General features: G+C 39.1%; 1 protein-coding gene across 2 annotated transcripts in view; it reads right to left on the reverse strand.

Moving 5' to 3' along the window:
• Positions 1-8,671: 8,671 nt before the first annotated feature.
• Ppp3cc (protein phosphatase 3 catalytic subunit gamma) overlaps positions 8,672-25,009 on the reverse strand; it is a 71,347-nt gene continuing 55,009 nt past the window's right edge. The window contains exons 11-14 of one of the 2 annotated variants that reach the window (XM_076853601.1): positions 18,942-19,023; positions 18,275-18,372; positions 10,291-10,320; positions 8,672-9,197 (exon numbers count right to left, since the gene is read on the reverse strand). In XM_076853601.1, the coding sequence (XP_076709716.1) occupies positions 9,013-9,197; positions 10,291-10,320; positions 18,275-18,372; positions 18,942-19,023 (395 nt within the window). In that variant the 3' untranslated portion in view covers positions 8,672-9,012. The remainder of the gene's footprint in view (positions 9,198-10,290; positions 10,321-18,274; positions 18,373-18,941; positions 19,024-25,009) is intronic. The other variant, XM_076853602.1, reaches the window with a different exon arrangement.

Genomic DNA, 25,009 nt, shown 5'->3' on the forward strand with positions numbered 1-25,009 from the left:
ATTCAGCCAAGTATCTCAGGTGTCGGATTTCCTACCTCCCACCCCTGACTTCAGTTCCTTGTGGCTGGTCTGCTTCTGTGGCTGGAACAGCTTCCGGGCCAGGCAGAGCTGGTGAAGGTGTCCCAGATAACAGGCCCTGATCAGCCCCAGGGCAGATTCCTTTCATCCCCTGGGCACGGCCCCTGCTGGCTTTCTTGTCTGAGGGGGACCGCCCTCCCCGTGAGCCTGCCACTTACTAAGTCTGCTGCTGCCTTTGGTCAGGGGCTGCCTCAGCCTCCTCAGCCACCTGAGCCCTAGTAAACATAGTCACAGTTATATAACTGCTCTGTTTTCTCAGATATCTGATTCCAGTCACCAGGATCCTCACCTGTGCCCAAGGCCACCAACTTTTAAAAATTCTTTTTCCTCTCGGTACTGGAGAATGATCCCAGGGCCTCGAACATGCCAGGCAAGCAGTCTAACACTGAGCTACATACCCAGTCCTTTTTATTTTATTTTGAGCAGGATCTTGCTAGTTGCCCAGGCTAGCCTCAAACTTGCAATCCTTTAATCTCAGCCTTCAGACTCGCTAGGATCACAAGCATGTGCCACGGAACCCTGGCAGTCAACTTTTGTTTTGCCTGTATCCCCCCACAGCACCCTTGTCCTCAACCCCAATTTCAGGGCATGATGAGCCAAGCACTACCAATATCCTCATGTGGAGGGAGATGGGAGGAAAAAAGCAATTCATTCTGAAAAGCAACTTCTGTCACCAACAGGAAGTGTAAGTTACCCTTTCCTCTCACAGGGAAGACCAGGTGGGTAGGGTACAGAGAACTGGGATTCTCTTCCCAAGTAGGGAAAGGGAAGATAGAGATCACAGAAGACAGACACACAGACACTCCGTGTCTTTCTCTAGTGCTGGGAACTTGCCATTAGTTGCACTCAGATCTCTCCTGCACTGGGCCCCAATCCCCTCACATTAAATAAAGGAAGAACATCTGCTGTCCCTTTTATTCTCCTGCCCAGGGATGACTCTGGTACATTCTTCAAGTAGGCTCTGAGCCCTTTTTTATTGCGCTCTCACAAGAGTATTTTCCTGCAGACCAGAAGGGCTTAGAGTAAAGAAGTCCAGCAGTTAGGACTTCTCTAAAGGGGTGACCACAGTGACACAACAGTGAGGAAGAAAAACCAAGTCACCTTGGACATATCAGGGCAGCTCTGGACTCTGTTTCATCCCCTGGGCCCCATCCTTTCTCCTGGGCCCTCTGCTGATTCCAGCTCCTGCAGTACTGGCCAAGTTCTACTAATGGCCCTTGTCCATGCCAATCACTCACAGGAACAGGGTGGAGTAAGGGAGAAAAGTGAAAGTGACCCACTTTGAGGCTTCAAAGGCCCTCCTGTGCTAACAATGGCATGACCTGGCCCATCTGGAATCCAAGTTTTTTTGGGTCTAGTCACTGTGAAGTGACTGTGAGTGAAAAAGCACCCACCAGTACTGGCCAAGCAGGGTCATGTTGGGGCCATGGAACCCCACAGAAGTACAGAATGAGCTTCCCATAGCACACCCGTGATGTAACAGGAATCTATCTAGGGACCTCGGTCAGTCACATCCAAACTCCTAAGGCTGTGACAGAACTTAGCCTTTCATCCCGTTTATCCGGCCTGTCCCCAAAGGAAACCTTGACAGTGACATCATGTGACTTCTTTCTCCCTTTTCAGGGACAAGCAAATGAGTACAATGTGCAGATGGGGTGTCTTTGAGAAGAACTAAGCTGGAGGAACCTCTTTTATTTCCAAAAAAGGATGAAGAGCAAGTGGCTTCAGCTCTTTAGAAAGTCAGCTTTATAAGAGAAGGACAAATAAGCAGTGACCTCAGAGGGGAAACTATGCCAAGTCAAGTTGGCCACAGAGAAGGGCACAGAACCAAGAGCTGGAGAATGAGGTCTGCCTGAGCCTTTTTCCCACTCGGGTAAACTGAGAAGGGGAGGGTGATAAGGCTGACTGGCCAGGGGACAACATGAGGTAGTGCTCCGGCCTCCAGACAAAGGACAACCTTGTCTTCCCGCCTCTTTGAATTCTGTAATGAATTTTCTCCTGCATCAACATTAAAAGGCGACTTAATTTGCCATTAAATTGTCAACCCACTGTATCAACATTAAATAGATTTTCTTCCTAAGACCTGAAAGTTGTGATTTAAAAAACAACCAACGCCAAAACAAAAAAACTGTACATTATTAGAGCAGTGGGGACTCCATCTAGATCTAGTGCAAGGTCCACATAAATTCGCATTGCAGCCCTTCATTCCCAGGATCTTAAAAAGCTCCCTACAACCCTGCAAATCAGGGCAAATATCACCTCATCTTCCTGAGGCTTTAGCTAAGGAACAGGATGCTGCTAATTCAGGATACCACTAGGATAACAGAACCCACCACACATAAACTTAGCTTTTGTGCCATTAGATATCTGGGAACGTTTTCTGGCCTGTAAACTGCCACCATGACCTTATTGTGGCTATATTTAACTTCACAATTGCTGTTTGGGTTTGTCAGGCCTGGATTTAGCCTTTCCACCCCAACTGCCGGGATCTGTAGAGTTCCCTCTCCAGGCCCTGGTGCTTCCCATCCCCAGTCTCCCACCTGCCCAGAGAACTTATTTGTCCTTGTGAATCCATAGCACCTCAAGACATTTCTACTTTTCAGAGAAATTGAAAGGCTGTTCTTGCACTTCCTGTTCTTGGTAGTCCAGCTCAACTCCTCTCTGGCTTTGACTTCTTCCAAGTTGGAATTCATCCACATCTATTGTTAGGATCACATGCAGGGTTATTAAATTACTATAATAAAAGCCTATTTTTATCTTTTGTAAAGACTCGAGATTCCTGGGATGTCTTTCTTCCTTTTCTTCAAGTAGTAGCCTCTGTTGGAGAAGCCATAGGAGGAGAGGGTGTGGGGTTGAGCAGGACTTAGTAGTGGGCAAAAGGCCAGGAGGCAGCTAGGAGCAAGGGAGTGGATTTCGAGTGGGAAAAACACAAAAATACAAAAGTACTTTAAAACAGAGGGGTGAAGGAGAGAGGATCCTCTATTGCTATGGGGAACTCCCTTGGGAGCGGAATTCCTTGGCATTGTCCAGAGACTAAGCCAGATATCACAAGCCAGGTTTTCCCTTGCTCCTGGAATTATTAAATGAGTAAGAGCCAAATATCAACACCTCCACCAGGAAATAAAGACACAGGGAGCCAATAAATTATCACTCAATTATAAGGAAGTTTCCTTCTTTTTTTTTTTTAATCTTAAAGACGACTTCCAATTTACAGTAAGAAAGGTCTAACAAAGTTACAAAAAAGACTTATTAACTGACTTCTGCCAACCTAACATTTCTGCCATTTTCTTTAACGTAACTGAAAGCAAGAAAAAGCAGGTCATTTTTAAGTGCTAGCAAATAAGCCATCATTCAGAAGAACCTTAAAAAATTACACCAGCAGCCAGCCTCAAACATCTGACCACTTCCCAACCCAGGAAGCAAAACCAGGGAACTTCTTAGCAAAAGTTGGCTGACTTTTCTATTAGGAAACACAGCCACTGGGTACAATGCACAGAGAAGGGGAAATACTGTATCCACCATAGCCTCTTCAAAAGATTCTGTGACAGAAAAAGCATGGCTTTATTGCCCCAAATCAAAAACCTATGGCTGCCTTGTTACTTGTGCTTCGTTTTAACATGCAAAAAAGGGTGCTCGGTGGGCGAGAGATGTGACAAGGGTATGAAGGGAACTTGGTCCAGAACTTACAGGCAGGCAGTGTGCACGGCCTTACTTCTGAGCAGCGCGGGGAAATGCGCTGAGTCCTGCTCTCGCTTCTTGATCTGAAGCCACCTTGACTTGTCATGAGGGCACTGAGGAGAAGCTGCATAACCCGTCTCAGACAAAGGTGTTATTTGGCAAGTCTTGCCACGGTTGCCAGGGCGTGAGGCCAAGGCCTCCCAAGAGGGAGTATATGCTCAGGATCATCTTCACCTTTGTGACTGCATAGATGAAGGCAGCTAACATGACCCCATTCACTTTGGCTGGATAGAGGCAGAGCAGGTCCCCAGTCCCAGCATAACACAGGCTCTCACTCACACAGTCAATGGCACAAAGCTCTAATATGGTTCTCTGCTGGCACCCCAGAGACTAAGAGTAACAACCCTGTCCTTTGGCTACACAACTTTCTCCACTATACATATCTCCTTTTTTTTTTTTTTTTTTGTGGGGAGGGGGTACCAGAGATTGAACTCAGGGGCACTTGACCACTAAGCCACATCCCCAGCCCTATTTTGTATTTTTATTTAGAGACAGAGTCTCACTGACTTGCTTAGTGCCTCACTTTTGCTGAGGCTGGCTTTGAACCTGTGATCCTCCTGCCTCAGTCTCCTGAGCAGCTGGGATTACAGGTAGGTGACACCACACCCAGCAACATCTGCTCTTTCTTGAAGCTTTCCTCTGATCCTCGGATCATAGCAAGGCTCAAAGGGACCATGGCAACACCATGCTTCAGAACCATCTACCACGTAACCCAGACCCTTCTCAGTCTCTGAATAGCCAGTTGTAGGTGGCCTTTTACTCCAGGTCTAGCAGATTTCAGAAAAGATGGGGCCAGGTACCAGACAAGATGGAACCCATGGTTTATAACCACAAATAACTTAGGAAACTGGAGCCTCATACCCATGACTGGGGCTCTGCTCTTTTCTGCCTAGGCAGGGAAAGCTGAATGTCTTGAAAGAAACTTGGATTCCAGTGTTACTATAACAACTAGACTAAATATGGGGTATTCTAGAATGCCATCTCAACAAGTCTTTATGGGATAGAAAATAATTTTCAATGCAAAGATCGGGGAGAAATACAAAGGAAAACTAGGATTAGTCAATGTGGGGCAAGTTCTTCATAAATTAGTTTAACTGACTGATCACCCAGGTTGGTAAGGACAAACTTAATTTTGAAGTGCTTGTATTTTTTAAAATATTTTTTTAGTTGTAGATGGACACAATACCTTTATTTTTTATTTATTTATTTTTATGTGATGCTGAGGATTGAACCCAGTGCCTCACACGTGTGCGGCAAGAGCTCTGCTACTGACCAACAGTCCCAGCCTAGTGCTTGTATTTTTATTTAGAGATACAATACAGCAAAAAAAATCTAGATTTCAGTTTTCCCTCTTCTGAGGCTAGAGTGACTCTGGAGTAGTGATCCTGAGCAGCAAGCCCAGCTGTATCTCAGATGGTTATAATTTTTTTTTTCTGCCTATAAAGAGGTCAGTCGCCTCAAGCTTGGTTTTAAAACCACTTAGAGGGCTGGGGATATGGCTCAAACCGTAGCTCGCTCGCCTGGCATGCATGCAGCCCGGGTTCGATCCTCAGCACCACATACAAACAACGATGTTGTGTCCACCAAAAACTGAAAAATAAATATTTTTTAAAAATTCTCTCTCCTCTCTCTCTTAAGAAAAATAAATAAAACCACTTAGAAGATCTAAGGAATAATGTCAATTCTGAAAGACTCCAAAACTATCTAATTTTCAGAAATCCTGTCCTTGCTCCTTAATGACATTAAATAAAAATATTCTAGTGGCCAAACAAATAAGATCTTTCTCTTCCTATTTTGAGCAGGGTCAGGAAACCCTACCTAAGGTATCAGGATAAGAAAACAAGTCTTTGCCACTGAGAGAAACCTGCTTAGGTGGCAGCTGTTCACAGAAGACCAGAAAAGGTGATGTCAACACAGGTAAAAGGATATGAAAAAAAGTGGACATCCCTGGACAGTGTGACACTGAGTCCTAGGCAAGGAGACTAACAAATACATCAGTATGTGACAAGAAATATTTGCTGATCAAAATTTATGACAAAAGCCCAGCAAATCAACAATATCTGTACCCATAACCAAAATGTCATTTTGAGATTGTAAGGAAAAGCAAAGCTGTAGCATTCCATTACACACACACACGTATTTTTGGTACTAGGGGTTAAACCAGTAAATCTCCTGTTAACTGTATCACATGGATACACTTAGCACATGACTTTCTAAAATGTTGAAATACCCACCTATTTTTATACAGAACAGAAGCAGTATCTTCACTTTTAGAATCCAGCACAATTTTCTAACTTCCTCTTCCCCCACCTTTTTCTTTGGTTCTGGAGATTGAACCCAGTGGTGCTTACCTACTGAGCCACATCCTCAGCCTTTTTTTTTTTTTTTTTGAGACAGGGTATCATTACATTGCTTAGGGCCTCACTAAATCACTGAGGCTGGCTTTGAACTTGTAATCCTCTACCTCAGAGTCACTGGGAATACAGGCATGTGCCATGGTGCCCAGCCCCTAGCTCCCTTTAAGAGCTAGCTGGTGGGTGCTGTATCTGACACTCATGTTTTCTTAAATCAGAACTTTCTCTCTACTCTAGGACCCTCAGCAGCTCTGTGGGCACCAGTATAATACCCTTTTGTGATTTTCCATCAAAGAAACTTGCTTTTATCATCATACCACTTATTTTTGAGAAGGTAATTAAGATATTCCTAAATAATCACTCTATTTTTAATCGGTAAAATTTTTTTGCTCATAAGTGTTCGCAGTGAGTATTTAGCTATAGGCTGCTGATGGAGGCCTCAAGTGTGGTTTTTTCCCTGTGGACTGTACAGCCTCAATCCACACGGCAAAGAGAAAGGGGCAAGGGACTCCCTGCTCTACCATCTGTCATGTGGGCTGAACTTCACAGGAGAGATTGCTACTCCTGGGGGTGGGAGAGAGGGATGTAAGGGTGTACCAGAGCTTAATTCCCTCTCTGGGTATACAGAAATGGCAATCAGGGAAGACAAGTTACTTAAGATTTTTCCCTCCCTTATTTTACATGTTTTGCTCACAACCCAAGAGGAGATCCTTCATCCCTGTCCACAATATCCTTTCTATCTTTCTATTATGAACAGAGCAATTCATGCATACAGATTCTAATCCCCAAGAATGCTTTGATCTCTGTCATAGACAAACTGGGAACTGTTATGCATTAAATCTTCATTCTTCTAATAAAAATTATGTTGTTTTGTTTTTTTTAAAAAAATTATTTATTTATTTATTTTCTGGTTTTTGTTATACTGGTCAGTGGAGTCTCTTGAAGCTCCCAACATGAAGTCTTGCTGTCTGAGACACTTGCTCCAATGATAGCCTCCCACATCCCAGATGACATTAAGGAAGTCTGTCAATTTGCATTTCCCATGCTTCCATATTATATTTCCAGACATGCAAATTCATTAGAGAGTTCATCAATGAGTGCTGCAACATGGTACCTGTGATCAGGCTAAGCCAAAGATGGGGGCTTAAGTATCCCCCCCCAAATTTCCTTCATTAGTTGGTTGTGACATGAAAAACAAACCAAGGGAAGAGTAGTCAAACACTACATCTGAACACTTGTTTCTGGGTTCCAAAATATGCTAATGAAGGTTGTTATATAGTTCAATCTAATGAGTGTTGAAAGATGGAGAAACAACCCAGTAGTTAGGAGACAGATCTTCTAATTAGATCTAGGAGCCAGGAAATCTTCACTCATCCAGTGCCCTTTAGCGAGACTTTCAGTTCACAAAGGGACCATGCCATCTTCAGTTTCTATTACCTCAGTTAGTTGCAGAATTACTGACACTAAAAAACAAAAGGATGATGGGGACAATAGAAGCGACAGCTGATGCAATGGTATACAAAGGCATACATACTTCTAGTTGTGGAAGGTTCTGCTAAGGGCATTTATAAAACATTTAGAAATGTGACTTCCTTGGCAGGTGGGGTAAATCTCCCCCTATTCAAAAATGAAAGTGAAAGACTCTGGCAACAGCTAAAGCTTTTTAAAAATCTTTTCCCTCCAAACTTCTAAGGGGAGTTCAAACCAATCATGCTTATGGTTAGATGGACAAATTTTAGGTAACTCTAAGAAAATCCCTCATTATTTTTTATTTGGCTTTAGTAGAATACATTAAAAGAATTTGAGAGTAAAGAAGAAACTATATTGGTTTGGAAAACATTCTTCTTGGCCCTTAAAAAACAGTGTTTGAGTTTATTATGGTTTAGATGTGAGGTGTCCCCCAAAAGCTCATGTGTGAGACAGTGCATGAAGATTCAGAGAACAAATGATGGGGTTATGAGAATCTTAACCCAATCAGTGAATTAATCCCCTGATAGGGATCAACTGAATGGTAACTGAAGGCTGGTAGGGTGTGGCTGAAAGAGGTGGGTACTGAGGGCGTGGCTTTAGTATACATATTTATACTGGTCAGTGGAGTCTCTCTCTGCTTTCTGATCATCATATGAGCCACTTCCCTTTGCTACACTCTTCTGCCAATGAATGTTCTGCCTCACCTCAAGCTCTGAGGAATGAAGCCTGCTGTCTGTGGACTGAGACCTCTGAAACCGTGAGCCCCCAAATAAACTTTTTCTTCTGTACAATTGTTCTGGTCCAGTCTTTTAGTCACAGCCTCAAAAAATCTGACTAAAACAGGGTTATTTGCTTAGAAGTTCTAGAAAAATCATGTTTTTTATCAGAAAAGAAGCAGTTTTAGCTACTAAAATCTAAGAGGCCTTTCTCCAATGGCACTACATAGAAAGAATAAGAATCTTGAGTTTGAAAAACTATTAATCTTAAATGAAAGATATTACCCTCCAAAAACAAGAGAAAAGGCTGTCTAGTTCAAGTCAGAAACCCAGGGTTCAGGTCTCCAAGGCCCTTTTATTAGGGGAAGGTCCCTTTATAGCACAAGACTTCACATATGTATTGACAACAAATTAGTTCCTAAAAATTGAGGAGGAAAAAGGGGAAAACAAAACAGATGTACTTTTTATATATTTAACATAAATTAAAAAAATTTATAAAACTGTCACCTTTCTTACAGAATAAATGCAGAATGAATTATGAATGCACCTCCAGGTTTAAGTTGTTTTGAGTTGTTTTTGTTTCATTTTCCAATAATAAATAAATAAGATTTGTTCGTGAGTTTGGGGTCCACCTGTGCAGCAGCAGGACTCTGACATCACAGGGGTTTCTTCCCTTGGTCGCTCTGGTGTGCGGGGTTTGGGCGTGCAGGGGATACTGAGTTCACTGGCCCATCGTGTTTTGTGCCATCTTTTCGGGGTGGCATTCGCTCATTAATTCGGTCCAGACCTCGGGCTTCTTCAAAACTTCGAATCTTGTGCTGAAGTGAAAACCCACTGATGGCTATAGAAAAATAGGAAAGGGGGTGGAGAGTGCTCAGTTAGGCAGCAAACAACAGCTTAACAATTTTTAGCACACAGCAACATCCTAGGAACACACTGAAAGGTGGCCAGGGAGCACATAACTGGTGAAGGGAAAGGCAACATTTGATTGAATCAGTCTTGTCTAAAACTACTGTTTCCATTAGGAAGGGCAACAGAAATGGAAATGTTCATAAAAATCTCAATATGAATATTCATAAAATATCAATGCAAATAATCATGGCAGAAGGAGACCTGGAATACAAGTAACAAGTTCTTAGCTCCAACACATTGGAGAAAGAGATTTTTAGTGGGCCAGAAACATGCTCAATGCCAGAAAAATGGCAACCCTAGGGTAACAAAGCAAATTAAACAGAGAAGTTGCTTCAAGCACAAATACCACATTGACCACAAAACAAAAAAGCAACAGAGAGCTATCTTTTTATTTACAATAGCTTTTGATCTTGCACCACTGGGAACTGAATATAAGAACCATCAACACAGCTTCTAGGTATTTTCCTTCCAATTCAAATTTTGTTATCATTAAGAAAAGGAATTTCCATTTTGAACCACTTTATCTAATAAAACAAATTTATAACACAGGTTTAGCAGTTCCAACAGGCTCCATCCACCAAAAGAATGATAATTTAGCTTGAGTGCCATAGGGCAACCTCAGAAATGAATCAAACTAAATTCTACCCTACTTTTGCCTCTGTTCTTTATAACTTTTAGTGTCATTAGATAAAGAGGCTGGTCTGTCTGAGTCTCTTAATCAAATGGATGGTTCTTATATGTGGAGGAGATATATGATTAACCTCTTCACCTCTCACCACCAGTTGCTTAAGCTTCGGTCATTGCAATGACACTAACACAGTCCAGCAAGGACGTTAGCCGAGGTGAAGGTCATTGAAATGAATAAAAATACAGGGCACATGAACATGATAGGGTTATCTATTCCTTTCCCCATTGTTACAGTTCTAGTGATATAATAAATAAAAGTTTTATAATGTTGAAAAAGTTTTTAAAAACTTGTAGACAGACACATGAGCACATCTATCAGAGTAGTACGGCCATACCTTCCCGGGCCTCTACCGCTTCTACTGTGGCTGTAAGAGGGCAGGAGCAGTGGCATGCAAAAACGAAGACAGAAAAAGAATGAGTAAACCAACAGCATCATTGCCAGCACACACCCCAGGGGCGGGCTGCTAGCCTACCCCGTCCTGATTAGGTCCACTAGTCAGAGAAGCCAAGGGTTACTGAGAGGAACTAGACTGGGTTGAAATACGAGGTCTCCAGAGATTTTATAGATTGTAAACATTCCTGGTGGCATCAGAACGTTGTTCTCTTCATCTGAAATAGCCAATGCTGGTTTATGTCTGCATATCGTATATGAAAATTATTTGTTGAATCAAACAAATTAACATCACAACTGTGTTTTAGTTTATTATATCTCAGATGATATTAAACAAGCTGCTGGGTCCCATTCAAAATACTTATTTAAAACTACTTTTCTTTTTTTGCTCTTAAAGGACTTATGTAAGGGCCAACTGTCCTTTTTAATTACTTAGTTAAAAAAAGAGTGGCCTTTGAAGAACAGACTGGCATTTGGAAGGAGAGAAAAGTGAGTTAGAAGTGAGGGGTTATTTCTTGTCTGAGAATGGACTACTAAGCTGGCAAAGGCATAGAACTATTCAATTCCCATACAAATTCAGGATTAGAGAATCTAATCTGGGATTAGAGATGTGGCAGAGGCTTCCATTCAGTGTGCAAGAGAGAAGACAAATTACCTTGGTCCTCCCTCAGTGATTGAAATGGAAGCAATCTAAAAATCAGTGCCTTCTCTTTCAGACAATAAAGAAATCTAATACATGACAAGGTGACAGGTTGTGGCAAGATTTTACAGGACAGCCCCATCATTCCCTTCAACAGCAATTTTCTTATCAAGGGCAGGGGAAAAAAACAAGCAGCAAGTTTGCTGTTCTTAAGGCTCTACAGTCACCACAAGAGGAGAAACAGAACTGCATGGTGCATGGAATCAACTTACAAATGCCTTTGTTTGTCCACCAAACAATGCCACCCCTCTCTAATCGCCATAAAACAAATAAACTGCACAAGAAAATGACAGTGCTTTCTAATAGTACACCAGGATTATGACTGTTTGGAGTGGGAGAATAAGCTTTTCCTAAAATTGTATGGTCTACTTAAGAGTTTAAAATCTCTGGGGCTGGGGATGTGGCTCAAGCGGTAGCAACTTGCCTGGCATATGTGGGGCGCTGGGTTCGATCCTCACCACCACATAAAATAAAGATATTGTGTCCACCAAAAACTGAAAAATAAATATTAAAAAATTCTCTCTCTCTCTCTCTCTTTAAAAAAGAGTTTAAAAATCTCCATGGTACTAGTGTGTACTAGTATCACATCACTGTGGGCTCTCCTAGAATTGCTTTTCATATTGGACATTAAGACAGCACCCTATCTTAAGGGACAGTATAAGAAACAGTTATATAAAACTAACTCAATAGTTTTTTCTCTTTAACATCTTGTTGTTCTTTTTGTTTTTGGTGGTACTGGGGATTGAACCCAGGGCTTTGTGCATGCTAGGCAAGAGTTCTACTATCTCACTACCCCCTTTTCTCTTTAACATCTTTACTGAAATAAAATTCATATACCACAAAATTCACTTTTTTAAAGTATGTAAGCCAATAATTTTAAGATATCTATAGTTGTAATTTGTTTCAAACATTTTCATCACCCCCTCCCCAAAAATCCTACTCATCTTCAGTCACTTCCCATTTTCCTCCCTCACCTCTCTTTCCCTTAACCCTCATCAACCACTCATCTATTTTCTGTATCTATAGATTTGCCTTTCTGCATGTTTCATGTAGTAAAATCATATTATATGCTGACTCAGGTTACTGACTTCTTTCACCTGGCAGTGTGGAAACATGTACCTATATTTCATTCTTTTTTATGCTAAATAGCATTCACACACACACACACACACACACACACACACACACACAACATTGCTCATGCAGTTGACAGACATTTGGGTTGTATCCACATTTGGACTATTATGAAGAATGCCACTTATGAACATTTGCAAGTAAGTTTTTGTGAGGATGTATTTCGTTTCTTGGGGGATAGAGCAAAATAACTAGGACTGGAATTTTTGGATCATATAGTAACTGTTCAATCATTTGAGGAACTTCCAGAATGTTTTCTCCAAATAAGCTGCAGCATTTTGTGTCCTACTAGCAGTGTACCAGGGACTCAATTTCTCCAGAATCTCATCTTTTTTTTTTTCAGTGCTGGGAATGGAACCCAGGGCTTTGTACATGCTGAGCAAACATTCTACCATTGAGCTCCTCCCAGCTCTCATCAACACTTTTTTTTTTTTTTTTAACTGTACCCATCGGAGTGACTGTGAAGTGGTATTTCGTTGTGGTTTTGATTTGCATTTCCCGAATGTCTACTGATGTCAAAAATCTTTTCATGTGCCATTTGTACATTTTCTTTGGAAAAACGTCAATTCAAATTCTTTATCCATTTTTTAAGTTGTGATGCCTTTTTTCATCATTCAATTGTAAAAGGTTTTTATAATTTCTAGATATCAGTCCCTTAAGAGATAGATTAGCAAACACTTTCACACATTCTGTGAGTTGTCTTTTCACTTTCTTGACAGTACCATTTGTAGTGTAAAGGTTTTTAGTGCTGTACCACTGAACCACAACCCCAGCCCTGCAGTCCAATTTTTAACTGATCTGATTTTTTGTCTTACAGTTTTTGTGAATTTTGTTCTTTATTTTGGCTACTAGGAAGCTTTGTGTCAAATCTGTGGCTGACTGGTGGCTTTATTTTTGATTTCTTTTGTGCTTTAATGTCACTTCACTGTATGACAGGCATACTGTAGCTCACTCCAATCCCTCTTGGAACAAGATGGAGTACAAATGAACATATGTTTTAAGGCCATGGGATATTATTGGTTAAAAACTCTTCAAGTAAAGTTGCATGAAGAGTAAAAGGTCTTTTCTACTCAATGCTGCAGTTTGCCAATGAACCTGTGGAACTGCCTCTGATATGAAAATGATTAACTCAGTTCTTGTCAATCAATAAGAGAGAAGAAAGTCTAAAAGTTAGCAGTAACTTTAGTCAAACACTTTTGAAGATTTCTATAGATTTCAGAAGGATCAAGAAATAATTCTAAATTGATTAAAACACTCATTCAGCCAGGGGGTGGCGCATGCCTGTAATCCCAGTGGCAGGAGGACTGCAAGTTCAAAACCAGCCTCAGCACTAAGTGAGGTGCTAAGCAACTCGTGAGACCCTGTCTCTAAGTAAAATACAAAATATGACTGGGGATATGGCTCAGTGGTTGAGTGCCCCTTAGTTCAATCCCTGGTATATATATAAAAAAAACACCCATTCAAATGAGAAATGAAGAAAACTGATAGGTGGGACCTGAGCACAAAAGGTGACCAAGAATTATAAACAAATTCCCAAATAACATATCTATAAAATTATTTTGTTTCTTGTTCTTAATTTTTTTGTTGCTTGTTCTTTCAAAAATCTATAAAAATTTGGCTTACATTAAAACAACTTTGTAGATTAACAAATTTTCAAAACTTTTCAAGTAAGAAAGCTATAGGACATTGCTTTTTTCATTACCCATCTTACTTTTTACTTCCTATTACTCTAAAATATTCTTATTACTTGACCACTGAGCCACATCCCCAGTCCTATTTTCTATTTTATTTAGAGACAGGGTCTCACTGGGTTATACAGTGCCTCACTTTTGCTGAGACTGGCTTTGAACTCACGATCCTCCTGCCTCAGCTTCCTGAATAGCTGAGATTACAGGTATGCACCACCACACCTTACCCAGAATATTTTATATGACTAATTGCCATACAAATCAATAGTGGAAAAGCATTTTGCTTAAAAAAAATCTGCACACCAGATACAACACTAATCCCTAGGGTATATAAAGAACTCAAAAATCTTAACACCAAAAAAACCAAATAACCCAATCAAAAAGTGGGCCAAGGAAATGTACAGACACTTCTCAGAATGATATATAATCAATCAACAAATACATGGAAAAATGTTCAACATCTCTAGCAATTAGAGAAATGCAAATCAAAACTAAGATTTCATCTCACTCTAGTCAGAATGGCAGCGATTAAGAGTACAAACAACAGGGCTGGGGATGTGGCTCAAGCGGTAGCGCGTTTGCCTGGCATGCGTGCTGCCCGGGTTCGATCCTCAGCACCACATACAAACAAAGATGTTGTGTCCGCCAAAAAGCTAAAAAATAAATAAATATTAAAATTTAAAAAAAAAGAGTACAAACAACAATAAATGTTGGCGAGAATGTGGGGAGAAGGGCACATTCATTCATTGTTGGTGGAACTATAATTTGGTACAACCAATATGGAAAACAGTATGGAGATATTTTGGAAAACTGGGTATGGAGCCATGGTTTGACCCAGCTATCCCACTCCTCTGTTTATACCCAAAGGACTTAAAAATACTACTAAAGGGACACAGCCACATCAATGTTTATAACAGCACAATTCATAACAGCTAAATTGTGGAACCAACCTAGATGCCCTTCAGTAAATGAATGGATAAAGAAATGGAGATAGATAAATAGATAGATATAATATATATATTAAATTAAAAGAGAATAAAATCCTGGCATTTGCAAGTAAATGAATGGAGTTGGAGAATATTATGCTAAGTAAATTAAGCCAATCTCAAAAAATCAAATGCCAAATGTTTTCTCTGATAAAAGGATGATGATCCATAATAGGGATGGGGGGGAAGTATGAGAGGAATGGAGTAACTTTAGATACAGCAAAGGGGAGGGAGGGGAAGAGAGGAGGTGGGGGGCGGAGGATTGGTAAGATGGTAAAATGAGATAAACATCATTACCCCAAGTACATGTATGAAGACACGAATGGTATTGTGTATAACCAGAGACATGAAAAATGGGCTCTATATGTGTACTATGAATTCAAATGCATTCTGTTGTCATCTTTAACAAATTAGAATAAATAAACAAATTACTAAAAATCTGCACATTTATTCGAGGGGAAAAAACCTGCAATCTGAAATAGTTTACTGATTCTTTCTGTGAAACTAAGGGAAATAAGAAAATAAATTAAGCTGAGCATGGTGGCATACGAGTGTAGTCCCAGTTAATCAGGAGGCTGAGACAAGAAGATCTCTTGAGCCCAGGAGTTCCAGTTGCCCCAGGCAACATACAGAGACCCTGTCTCTTAAAAAATAAAAGACAAGGAAAAAATGTTCAGTCTTCCTTTTAAAAAGCTAAATTCTAATATTTTAGCATTCAATTTGAAAGAGAAAGAAAAAGAGGAATCCTATCCCATAAAAAAGAAAAAATGAGGGAGGTTATTCCTTCAAGTCTGCAGCAGTAAAATTTCCACAGGAGGAAAAAGACTCCTGTATGTGGCAGGAGACGAGAGGAAAAACAAAGCCAAAGAAATTTCAGAAAGAGCTCAACAAAACAAAGGGAGATAAAAAAAAAAAAAAAAGGAGTGAAATTTTAAGATGTAATGCTTCTGACAGTATTCAGGCCTAGAATTAATAATTCCAGGATGTGATGTTGTCCCTTCCCTGTTTAACCAAATCTATGTTCATCCTGAAAGCATCAATTTTTTCATTCTAGGAATACACCAAGCCCTCTGCTTAGAAGTTAGCTCCCATATTGGTTTTAGAAGTGATATTCTAATTGAAGAGGTAACCATGGTACTAGAGGCTGCAGGCAAAGAGGTAAACACTTCTGTGACTGAGAAACTCTAACTTCTCACAACTGTCCTCATTAAGGTATAAACTACTCATGAAATATATCATATGGACCCAAATCAGAAGTGTATAGCTCAATTCCTTTTAAAAATTCTTTATTTTAGTACTAGCAATTGAACCCAGGGGCTCTCCAGCAGTCAGTCACATCCCCAATCCTTTTTAGTTTTAATTTTGAGACAGGGTCCTGCCAAACTGTCAAGGCTGGCCTAGAATTTGCAATCCTCCTGCCTCAGCCTCCCAAGTAACTGGGACTACAGGTGTGCATCCAGCTCAACTCTTTTTTTATTTATGCTTATACATGTGTAACTCCACATAGACAGTGATACAGATCATGCCCAACACTCCAGAAGTCCCAGGGTTCCTCTGGGTCAATATTCCCTCTCCAGAACAAGCACTGCTCTGACTTCTCTTACGAATGAGTAGTAAACATCATATGCATCAGACACTCTGTGCTCTTTTGTGTCTGGCTTCTTAAATTTACAATGTGATCCGCATAAGTACCAATTCTACCATCAGTGGACATTTGGGTTGTTTCTAGCTTGGGGGCTGTTTTATTTTTAACATGTTGATGAACCTTTATTTTGTTCATTTATTTATATATGATGCTGAGAATCTAATCCAGTGTCTCACACATGCTAAGCAAGTGCTCTCTCACAGAGCCACAACCCCAGCCCCAAGCTTTTAATAAAGCTACAGTGGCATCCTTTCGTGCATTCTTTGGTGAAATAATGTGCTTATTTCTAAGGGATATATACCAGGCGTGGAACTGTTAGGTTATGGGGTAGACATGTTTAGGTTTACTACCTAACAGTTTGCCAAAGTGGCTGAACCAATTTCCAAACCCACCAGGATATCTAGTTCTAATTCTCCACAAATACTTGGTATTGTCATATTTAAAAATTTTAGCCATTCTAGTGTGTATGTAGTGGTATCTCACTGTGGTCTTAATATCCAGTTCCCAGAACAACTATATTCAGCATCTTTTCTAAGTTTATTGGCCATTCTGATATTCTCTTTTGTGAAATGCCTGTTAAAACCATTTGACCAGGGGGGCTGGGATTATAGTTTAGTGGTGGAGCACTTGTCTAGCATATGTGAGGCACTGTGTTCGATCCTCAGCACCACACAAAAATAAATAAATAAAACGAAGGTATTGTGTCCACCTACAACTATTTTTTAAAAAAAAATCATTTGACCATATTTTAATTTTTTTATTATTTGTGGTTCTTTGTGTACCCAGAACACAAGTCCTTTGTAAGACACATGCATTGCAAAAATCTCTCAGTTTGTGCCTTGTCTTTTCTCTTTTTTTTTGGTGCTGGGGATTGAATCCAGGAGAGCTTAACCATTGAGCCATATCCCCAGCCCTTTTTGTATTTCATTTAGAGATAAGGTCTCACTGAGTTACTTAGGACCTTGTTAAGTTGCTGAGTCTGGTTTTGAACTCGTGATCCTCCCTGCCCCAGCCTCCTGAGCTGCTGGGATTATAGGCGTGCATCACCACACCCGGCTTCCTTCTCTTAATTATGCATTTTCATTAAGAAATTTTTTTTTTTAAAAGACAGTCTTGCTATGTTGCCCAGGCTGGTCTTGAACTCATGGGCTCAAGTGAACTTCCTGCCTCAGTCTTCTGAGTAGCTGAGACTATAGACATGTGCCTCTGTGCCTGGCTAAGAGAAATTATTATTATTATTTTTTTGTACCAGGGATTCAGCCCAAGGGCTTTACCCCTAAGCCATATCCCTAGCCCTTTTTTATGTTTTAGAGACAGGAATGGTCTCACAGTTGCTTAGGGCCTCACTAAGTTGCTGAGGCTGGCTTTGAACTTATGATCCCCCTGCCTCACCTCCCCAGTTGATGTAATTACAGGAATGCACCACTGCACCTGGTGATACATTGATTTTAATGAAATTCAATTTATATTTTTCTTTTTAAGATTAGTACTTGTGTCCTACTTATAGACTCTGCCTACCCTGATGCCTATTTTCCATACTTCCTTCTAAGAGTTTTATTGTTTTATCTTTTACCTAAGTTAAAATCCATTTGGATTTAGTGTTGTCACAGAGGGAAGTAGGAGTCTAGATTCATTTTCCTGCAGACGGATGTCCAATTACTCTAGCATTGTTTACTGAACAATGCCTTACTTTTAATTTTACCTTGACTGCTAGGTAAGCGGGGAGGCACACGTTGCATAAGAGAGGCATCATGTAAGGTGTACTGAGTACTCACCGGTCTGAATGGTCTGCTTTCCTCCTGAGAGGACACCCAAAGGGAGGGTGCCTGTGGGAGTGAGGCCCTTGAGAGTCAGCACACTCTCACTCTCTTCCCTGCAAAGGAAAATCGAAGTCCAGGTTAATGCCAGGGAGCCATCATTCAGCAAAGTCAACAGCACTCACAGGCAGAGATGGAAAGCAGGTTCCACTACTTCTGACCCAGTCCCTAACTCAAAGAAAGGGATATTTTCCTTAAATATTTCAATTTTAAACAATCAGCCAGGTCTTGTTTTTTAATCAAGGTATTTACAGCCAGGCACTATGCCCCATACATCATTTAACTCAATCGACTTAACAACCTGTGAACCCTGGTCCAATTATTATTTTCATTTTATGTATAAGAAACTGAGGCACAGAGATTAAATCCAAGACTGCACAACCAAGAGATAGAGCCAGGCTTTGAACACAGGTAATCTGGCTCTAAAATTCCCCACTAAACCACTATTTATACCACATATAAGCTAGAACCAAGTGAATGTTTGCCTTAAGTCTAGTTCCACCTGTACTCAACGTGAAGACTTGCAGTTCCAATACCAAATCCCAATTATACAAAAACTAAATTAACTCCTAATTTACTTTCAAAATGACTTTATCCCACATTGTTGTGCCAGACTGATCCTCACCGAAGGATTGAAAAGACTCGGGCCATCTTCCCAATGGCTCTGATCTTATTCCTGATGATCTCTTTTCGAACTGAAGTACCTCCTTAGAGAATACAAAGGAAAAGTGGGTTAAAAAAATGTGTCAACAGGTTGGCTTTTAAAAAATGCAGGATGAAATGTTTTTCTTATTTAAGAGAAACTTTTTCTTTTATAGAAATCAAGGCCTTAGTTTGTTTAAACAAAGAAACAAACAAACAAACAAAAATAACCTGGAGGAGGAAAAAGTGAAGTAGAGAAGGAAGGGGCCACAAAAGACAGAGTAGATCTACAGGGGGTGGAAACTTCTATGATTCTGAAATGTAAACACAGTGAAGAGTGAGACACATGCTCATGAACCTCAAAGACAGGTGCCACAGCAAAGGTCTCTTTTCAGAATTCTATGGGTCACCTTAGAGTTGGTGCAGGGTTGGGCTGCCAAAGGGCAGGCAGGTGATCATCCAAGAACTGTCGTCTGCATGTGAACACAAGGTCCAGCCAGCTCCCCTGAACCTAGTGAGGGTTGCACTCATTTCTATAAGTTTCCCTTGCTCACATAGGTGAGTTATTTCCTCACAGTACTACTGACAAGTATGCAGTACAAATTACAAGGATGGGTATTTTAGAAAACAACATAGACAAAGTTAATGCAAGACTTCATGGCTTTTTCTCATCTAAGATCTAGGAAATAGTCCACCCATGAAAGGTCAACGTCCAGGGATGCACCAGATGATGGCTAAAAAAAAAGAAAAGAAAGCTCAACCTTTCCTTCCTCACCTCCAGTCGTACTGGATGGAGCAGCAGGTCCAGAGAAAACCCAGACATTACTGCTCAAAGAGAGGATGGAGGGCTGTGTGAAATTATTCAACTACCAATTGAAAACATCTAACTAATAGATCATGTTTGGACAGACAGCAAGTATTAAGCTCTTAGTACATTTTAGTTGGGTACCTTTCTGATAGCTTTAAATATAGTGATCTTTGAGAGAAGAGACACCAAGAAACAAAGAAATGAAAACAGAAATATGAAAAGAAATGTGAGTGTTCACGGAAGAGGAAAAAATCAAAGTGAATTGCACTGAGGGAAGCAGGCTGTAACTTTTGATATCTTAGTGTCAGAATAGAACATTAAACACAGTCATGGTCTCAGTCATTTCTTCCATTTCTTAAAAGCTTAATGGTTTTTGCATGAATTCTCATCTACTTTTACCAAATATTTTCTACCTCTCATACATCATGAGAATAACATTAGACAAAGAAAAAGAAGATCTTTGTGGAACAAAACAAATAACAAAAATACAGGAAAGAACAATTTACAAATCTAATGAGAACTTCATGATTTTGTTTAATGGAATCAATATCTTCTGTTATTTTCAGAGGATAGTTTCCTTTTTTAAGTTTTAAACCTTCAAAATTTCAAGTTGACTCAAGATGTTTTTGCATTTTCTTCTGTGTCTCCTGGAGACTCTATTTAGGTGTTTGGTAGTCCTTATTATTTGCTCATGACTCAGGATGTGGGCTGCTGACTTTGAGCTTTATTTTGAGGGATCAGGATAGGCCTCAGTTAGAGAATTGAGCATGCATTTGGTAATTTATTTCACTTGTTTTTATCCCCAGTTCAGAAATCTTTGACTTACACTTTAAAAAAGAGATTAGCCTCCAGACTTGGAGAAGTGGCAGCTGCTCAGTGGCAATGAGGACTTTAACTTCTTTCATCCAATCTACTTATGTTAGCCCATCACACTCCCCCAGTTCCCAATTCTAGCAACTGATGCTGGGACTCAGCATTCCCTATGGCTAACTTGGGCTTTAGATTCCCTGAATCAGCTGAGCCAATAATACTAAGGTGTTTGTTCTTCCAGCTTCCAAAAATTTCTATAAAAATCTCCTCATTTTTGTGGGTATGTAACTTTTTAAATTTTTTTATTATACAGTATAAGAAATATACAGAAAATTACAAAAAAACAAATATATAACTCAATGATTTATTAAAAAGCAAATGCCTATAAAACCACACTACTCAGATTCATAAACAGAACAATGCTTGTGTCCCAGAAGCTCCCCACAGGCCCCTCCCCAAAGGAAATCATTCTTTTTACTTTCACTGGAATTGTTTTCTTGCCATCTTTATATAGTTTTACTGTGCAAACATGCATCCATACCTGCTACAGTTGCCTCTCAAGCAGCTGGGATTCCAAGTGTGTGCCACTATGCCTGGCTTTTTTATATCTTTCACAAATGGAACTTTGTTGGCTGTTTTGCAAAATCCTCTACCACTTTGTAGCTTTCTTTTCATTTGTTTAATAAAATAAATAATTTTTTGAATAAAATATTTCTTACTTTTAATGTTGCCCAATTTATTAATAGTTTCCTATATGGTTAGTCCTTTTAAGAAATTTTTTTCTTCTCCAAGGATATGAAGATATTTTACATTATCAATATTATAAGTTATTGTTTTTCCTTTTTTATTTTTTGGTAGTGCTGGGGATTGAACTTAAGGACTCATTCTAGGTAAACCCTCTACCACTGACCTATAACCCCAGCCCCTTTGCCTTTCATGTTTGAATGTGAAAATCCACCTGGAATTTATTTTTGTGTTTGGAATATGATAGGGATAAGGTTTAATTTTTCAAAAATGGATGTAAGCTAAATATTAAACATACTATTATTTTCAGGACTGGGGCTGTAGCTCAGTGGCAGAGTGCTTACCTTGCACTTGTGAGGCACTGGGTTCGATCCTCAGCACCACATAAAAATAAACAAATAAAATAAAGGCATGCTGTCCATCTACAACTATAAATTAAAAAAAAATACCATTATTTTCTTATATGCCGATAATATTTTGAATATCAAATCTCCAAGTATGTCTGGAATAAATCAACTTGACTGGGAGGTATCACCCTTTTTATATATACTGTTGGTTTTAGTTTGCTAGTGTTTTGTTTACAATCATCGTATCTAAATTAACATCCTTGTCAGGTTTTAGTATCCTAATTATACTAGCCTCATTAAATAAGTTGGACAGCATTTCTTCTTTATTCTCAGGAATAATCTGTATAAGACTGGTGTTACTCCTTAAATGTTTGGTAGAATTTGCTGGTGATGCTATCTGCACCTAATATTTTCTTTGTAGGAAGACTTTATTTTTTTAATATTTTATTTACATTTTAGTTTAGTTTTCGGCAGACACAACATCTTTGTTAGTATGTGGTGCTGAGGATCGAACCCGGGGCGCACCCATGTCAGGCAAGCGCGCTACCGCTTGAGCCACATCCCCAGCCCCTGTAGGAAGACTTTAAATGAGAGATTTTGACCTGTGGTTATGTGTTCTGAGTATTGGAACTGGTTATTTTTGTCTTTTCTCTGTTTTTTTTTAATATACATATATTTTTAGTTGTAGATGGACACAATACCTTTATTTTATTTGTTTTTATGTGGTGCCAGTGATTGAACCCAATGCCTCATGCTTGCTAGGCAAGTGCTCTACCATTGAGCCACAACCCTGGCCCGCCCATCTTCTTCTGTTTTAAACTGTTAAGGACTGAGCCCAGGGCCTTTGCATACTAGGCAAAAGCTGTACCACTGAGCTACATTCCCATTCTTTGTCTTCTTTTCTACCCATTCAATGTTACTAGGGGCTCATTAATTGTATTAATGTTTTCCAAAGAACACACTTTGGTTTTGCTGTTCCTTTGTGCTATATTTTGTTTTATATTTTGGTAATACTACTCTTAATGTTTTATTTCATTCTGTCTACTGTCTTTAGATTTAATGTGCTATCTGTCCTTTGATGATTTCTTGATGAGGGCAGATTTTTTGCCTTTCTTATTTTCTATATTAAGGCTATAAATTTTCCTCTAAGCATAGCTTTAGCTGTACACCACAAGTTTCAACAGGTAATGCTCTTAATTTTCATTTAGTTTGAAATATTGTACTGAAATTTTCATTGTGATTTCTTATTTGACCCACAGATAAGTATATTTTAAAATCTCCTAAAATAGGGGAATATTTTACTTGTTTTTTGTTACTGATAATTATATTTAATTTCATATAATCAAAGAACATAGTCATTAGATTTTAAACCTTTGAAATCTGAAAAGTTGATCAGAATATGGCCAACTTTTGTAAATGTTCAAGTGTGTTTGAAAAGGAGGTATATTCTATATGCATTGGACATGGTGTTTTTTAAATGTTCATTAGGTCAAGTTCATTGATTTGTGTTGTTTTAATTTTCTATAATCTTGCTGATTTTAATTACTTCTTCTATTCATTACTGAGAGATATTTGTTAGATTCTTGCACTATTATTGTGGATAGTTCTATCAACTTGTGCTTTACATATTATGAAGCCATATTCACTGTATATAAACTTGAAACTGCCAATCATTTTTTTTCAAGATCCACTTTACAGAATATCAATCTATCTATATCAGCTTTTCTTTGGTTAGTATTTATGTTACATATTTATTCCTGTCCTTTTGCTTCCATATACATTAAAGTATAAAAAGTATATTTATGGTTTAGCTCTATCTCTTATAAAACATCATAAAATCTTTTATCCTAACCTGACAATCTATCCTTTATCCATTTACATTTAATGAATCCACAGGCACTCTACCATTGAGCTATATCCCCAATCCTTAGTACTTTTTATTTTGAAACAGGGCTAGCTTTGAACTTGTGATCCTCCTGCGACAGCCTCCTGAGTAGTTAGGATTACAGATATGTGCCACCATCATTCCATTTTTTTCTATAATTTGAAAGTTATATAATTGAAATAACTTTTCTGCAGGTTACCCTAGAGATTACATATCTCTCTTACTTATCTAAGTATAATGTTAATGGGTACTTTTCTCTCCTTTGCAGATGGGAAGTCCTCATACATTTTAACTGTATTTGTTCCACTATTTTTGTCATGTATTTTAATTCTTCTAAATTCAACAAAATCTTACTATTATCATTTAATAAAATCTATGTTCATCTGATATACCCACATATCATCTACTACTCTACTCTTCATTTCTTCCTGAATCTTCAAACTTCCATCTGGCATTTTCCTTATGCTTGAATAATAATCTGTAGAATTTCATTTAGTGTATATCTCCTGATAATTCTCTTAGTAAAAATCTTATGGGAAAGGGAGGGGGTGTGTCTGAAAAATGCATACTGCATCTTATTCCTAAAGGGTATTTCTACTAGGTACAAAATTCTAGGTTATCAGTTTTTATCTTTCAGTACTTGGAAAATGTTACCCTATTCTTTTCTGCTTCCACTGTTTCCACAAAGCATCTATTGCCAGTTCCACTGTTCTCTTTTGAAGGTAATCTTTTCTTGTGGGGTGGGGGGGCAGTGATGGCTGCTTTAAGATTTCCTCTGGAATGGGGGTATAGCTCAGTGTTAAGATGAGAATACATGCTTAGCATTCACAAGGCCCCGAGTTTGATTCCCAGCACCATTTAGTTTGAAATATTGTACTGAAATTTTCATTGCGATTTCTTATTTGACACTTATTAACACTTTTTCTATGATGTGTTTAGGTGTTGTTTTCTTTGTATTTATTCTGTTTACTGGACTTCTTCAATCTGTGGCTGAATGTCTTGTCATTTTGGTAAAATTTTATACATTATCTTTTCTTTTTAAAATTTTTTTTAGTTATACATGGACACAATATCTTTATTTTGTTTGTTTATTTTTATGTGGTGCTGAGGATTGAACCCAGTGCCTCACATTTGTGAAGCAAGCGCTCTGCCACTGAGCCACAACCCTAGCCCCCATTATCTTTTCAAATATTACTTCTACCCCATTCTCTAAAATGCCAAACACATATATGTTAGGGCTATTCACAGTATTTTCTATGTCTCTTATGCACTTTTTATGCACTTTCCTTTTTTCTCTTTATATCTCATTCTAGATTGCATCTACTGACCTATCTTCCATTTTACATTTTCCTCAAACTTTTTTTTTTTTTTTTAAACAGGGATGGAACCACTGAGCCACACCCCAGCCCTATTTTGTTTAGAGACAGGATCTTGCTGAGTTACTTAGGGCCTTGCTA

The sequence above is a fragment of the Callospermophilus lateralis genome, chromosome 4 (genome assembly GCF_048772815.1).
Source record: "Callospermophilus lateralis isolate mCalLat2 chromosome 4, mCalLat2.hap1, whole genome shotgun sequence".
NCBI lineage: Eukaryota > Metazoa > Chordata > Mammalia > Rodentia > Sciuridae > Callospermophilus > Callospermophilus lateralis.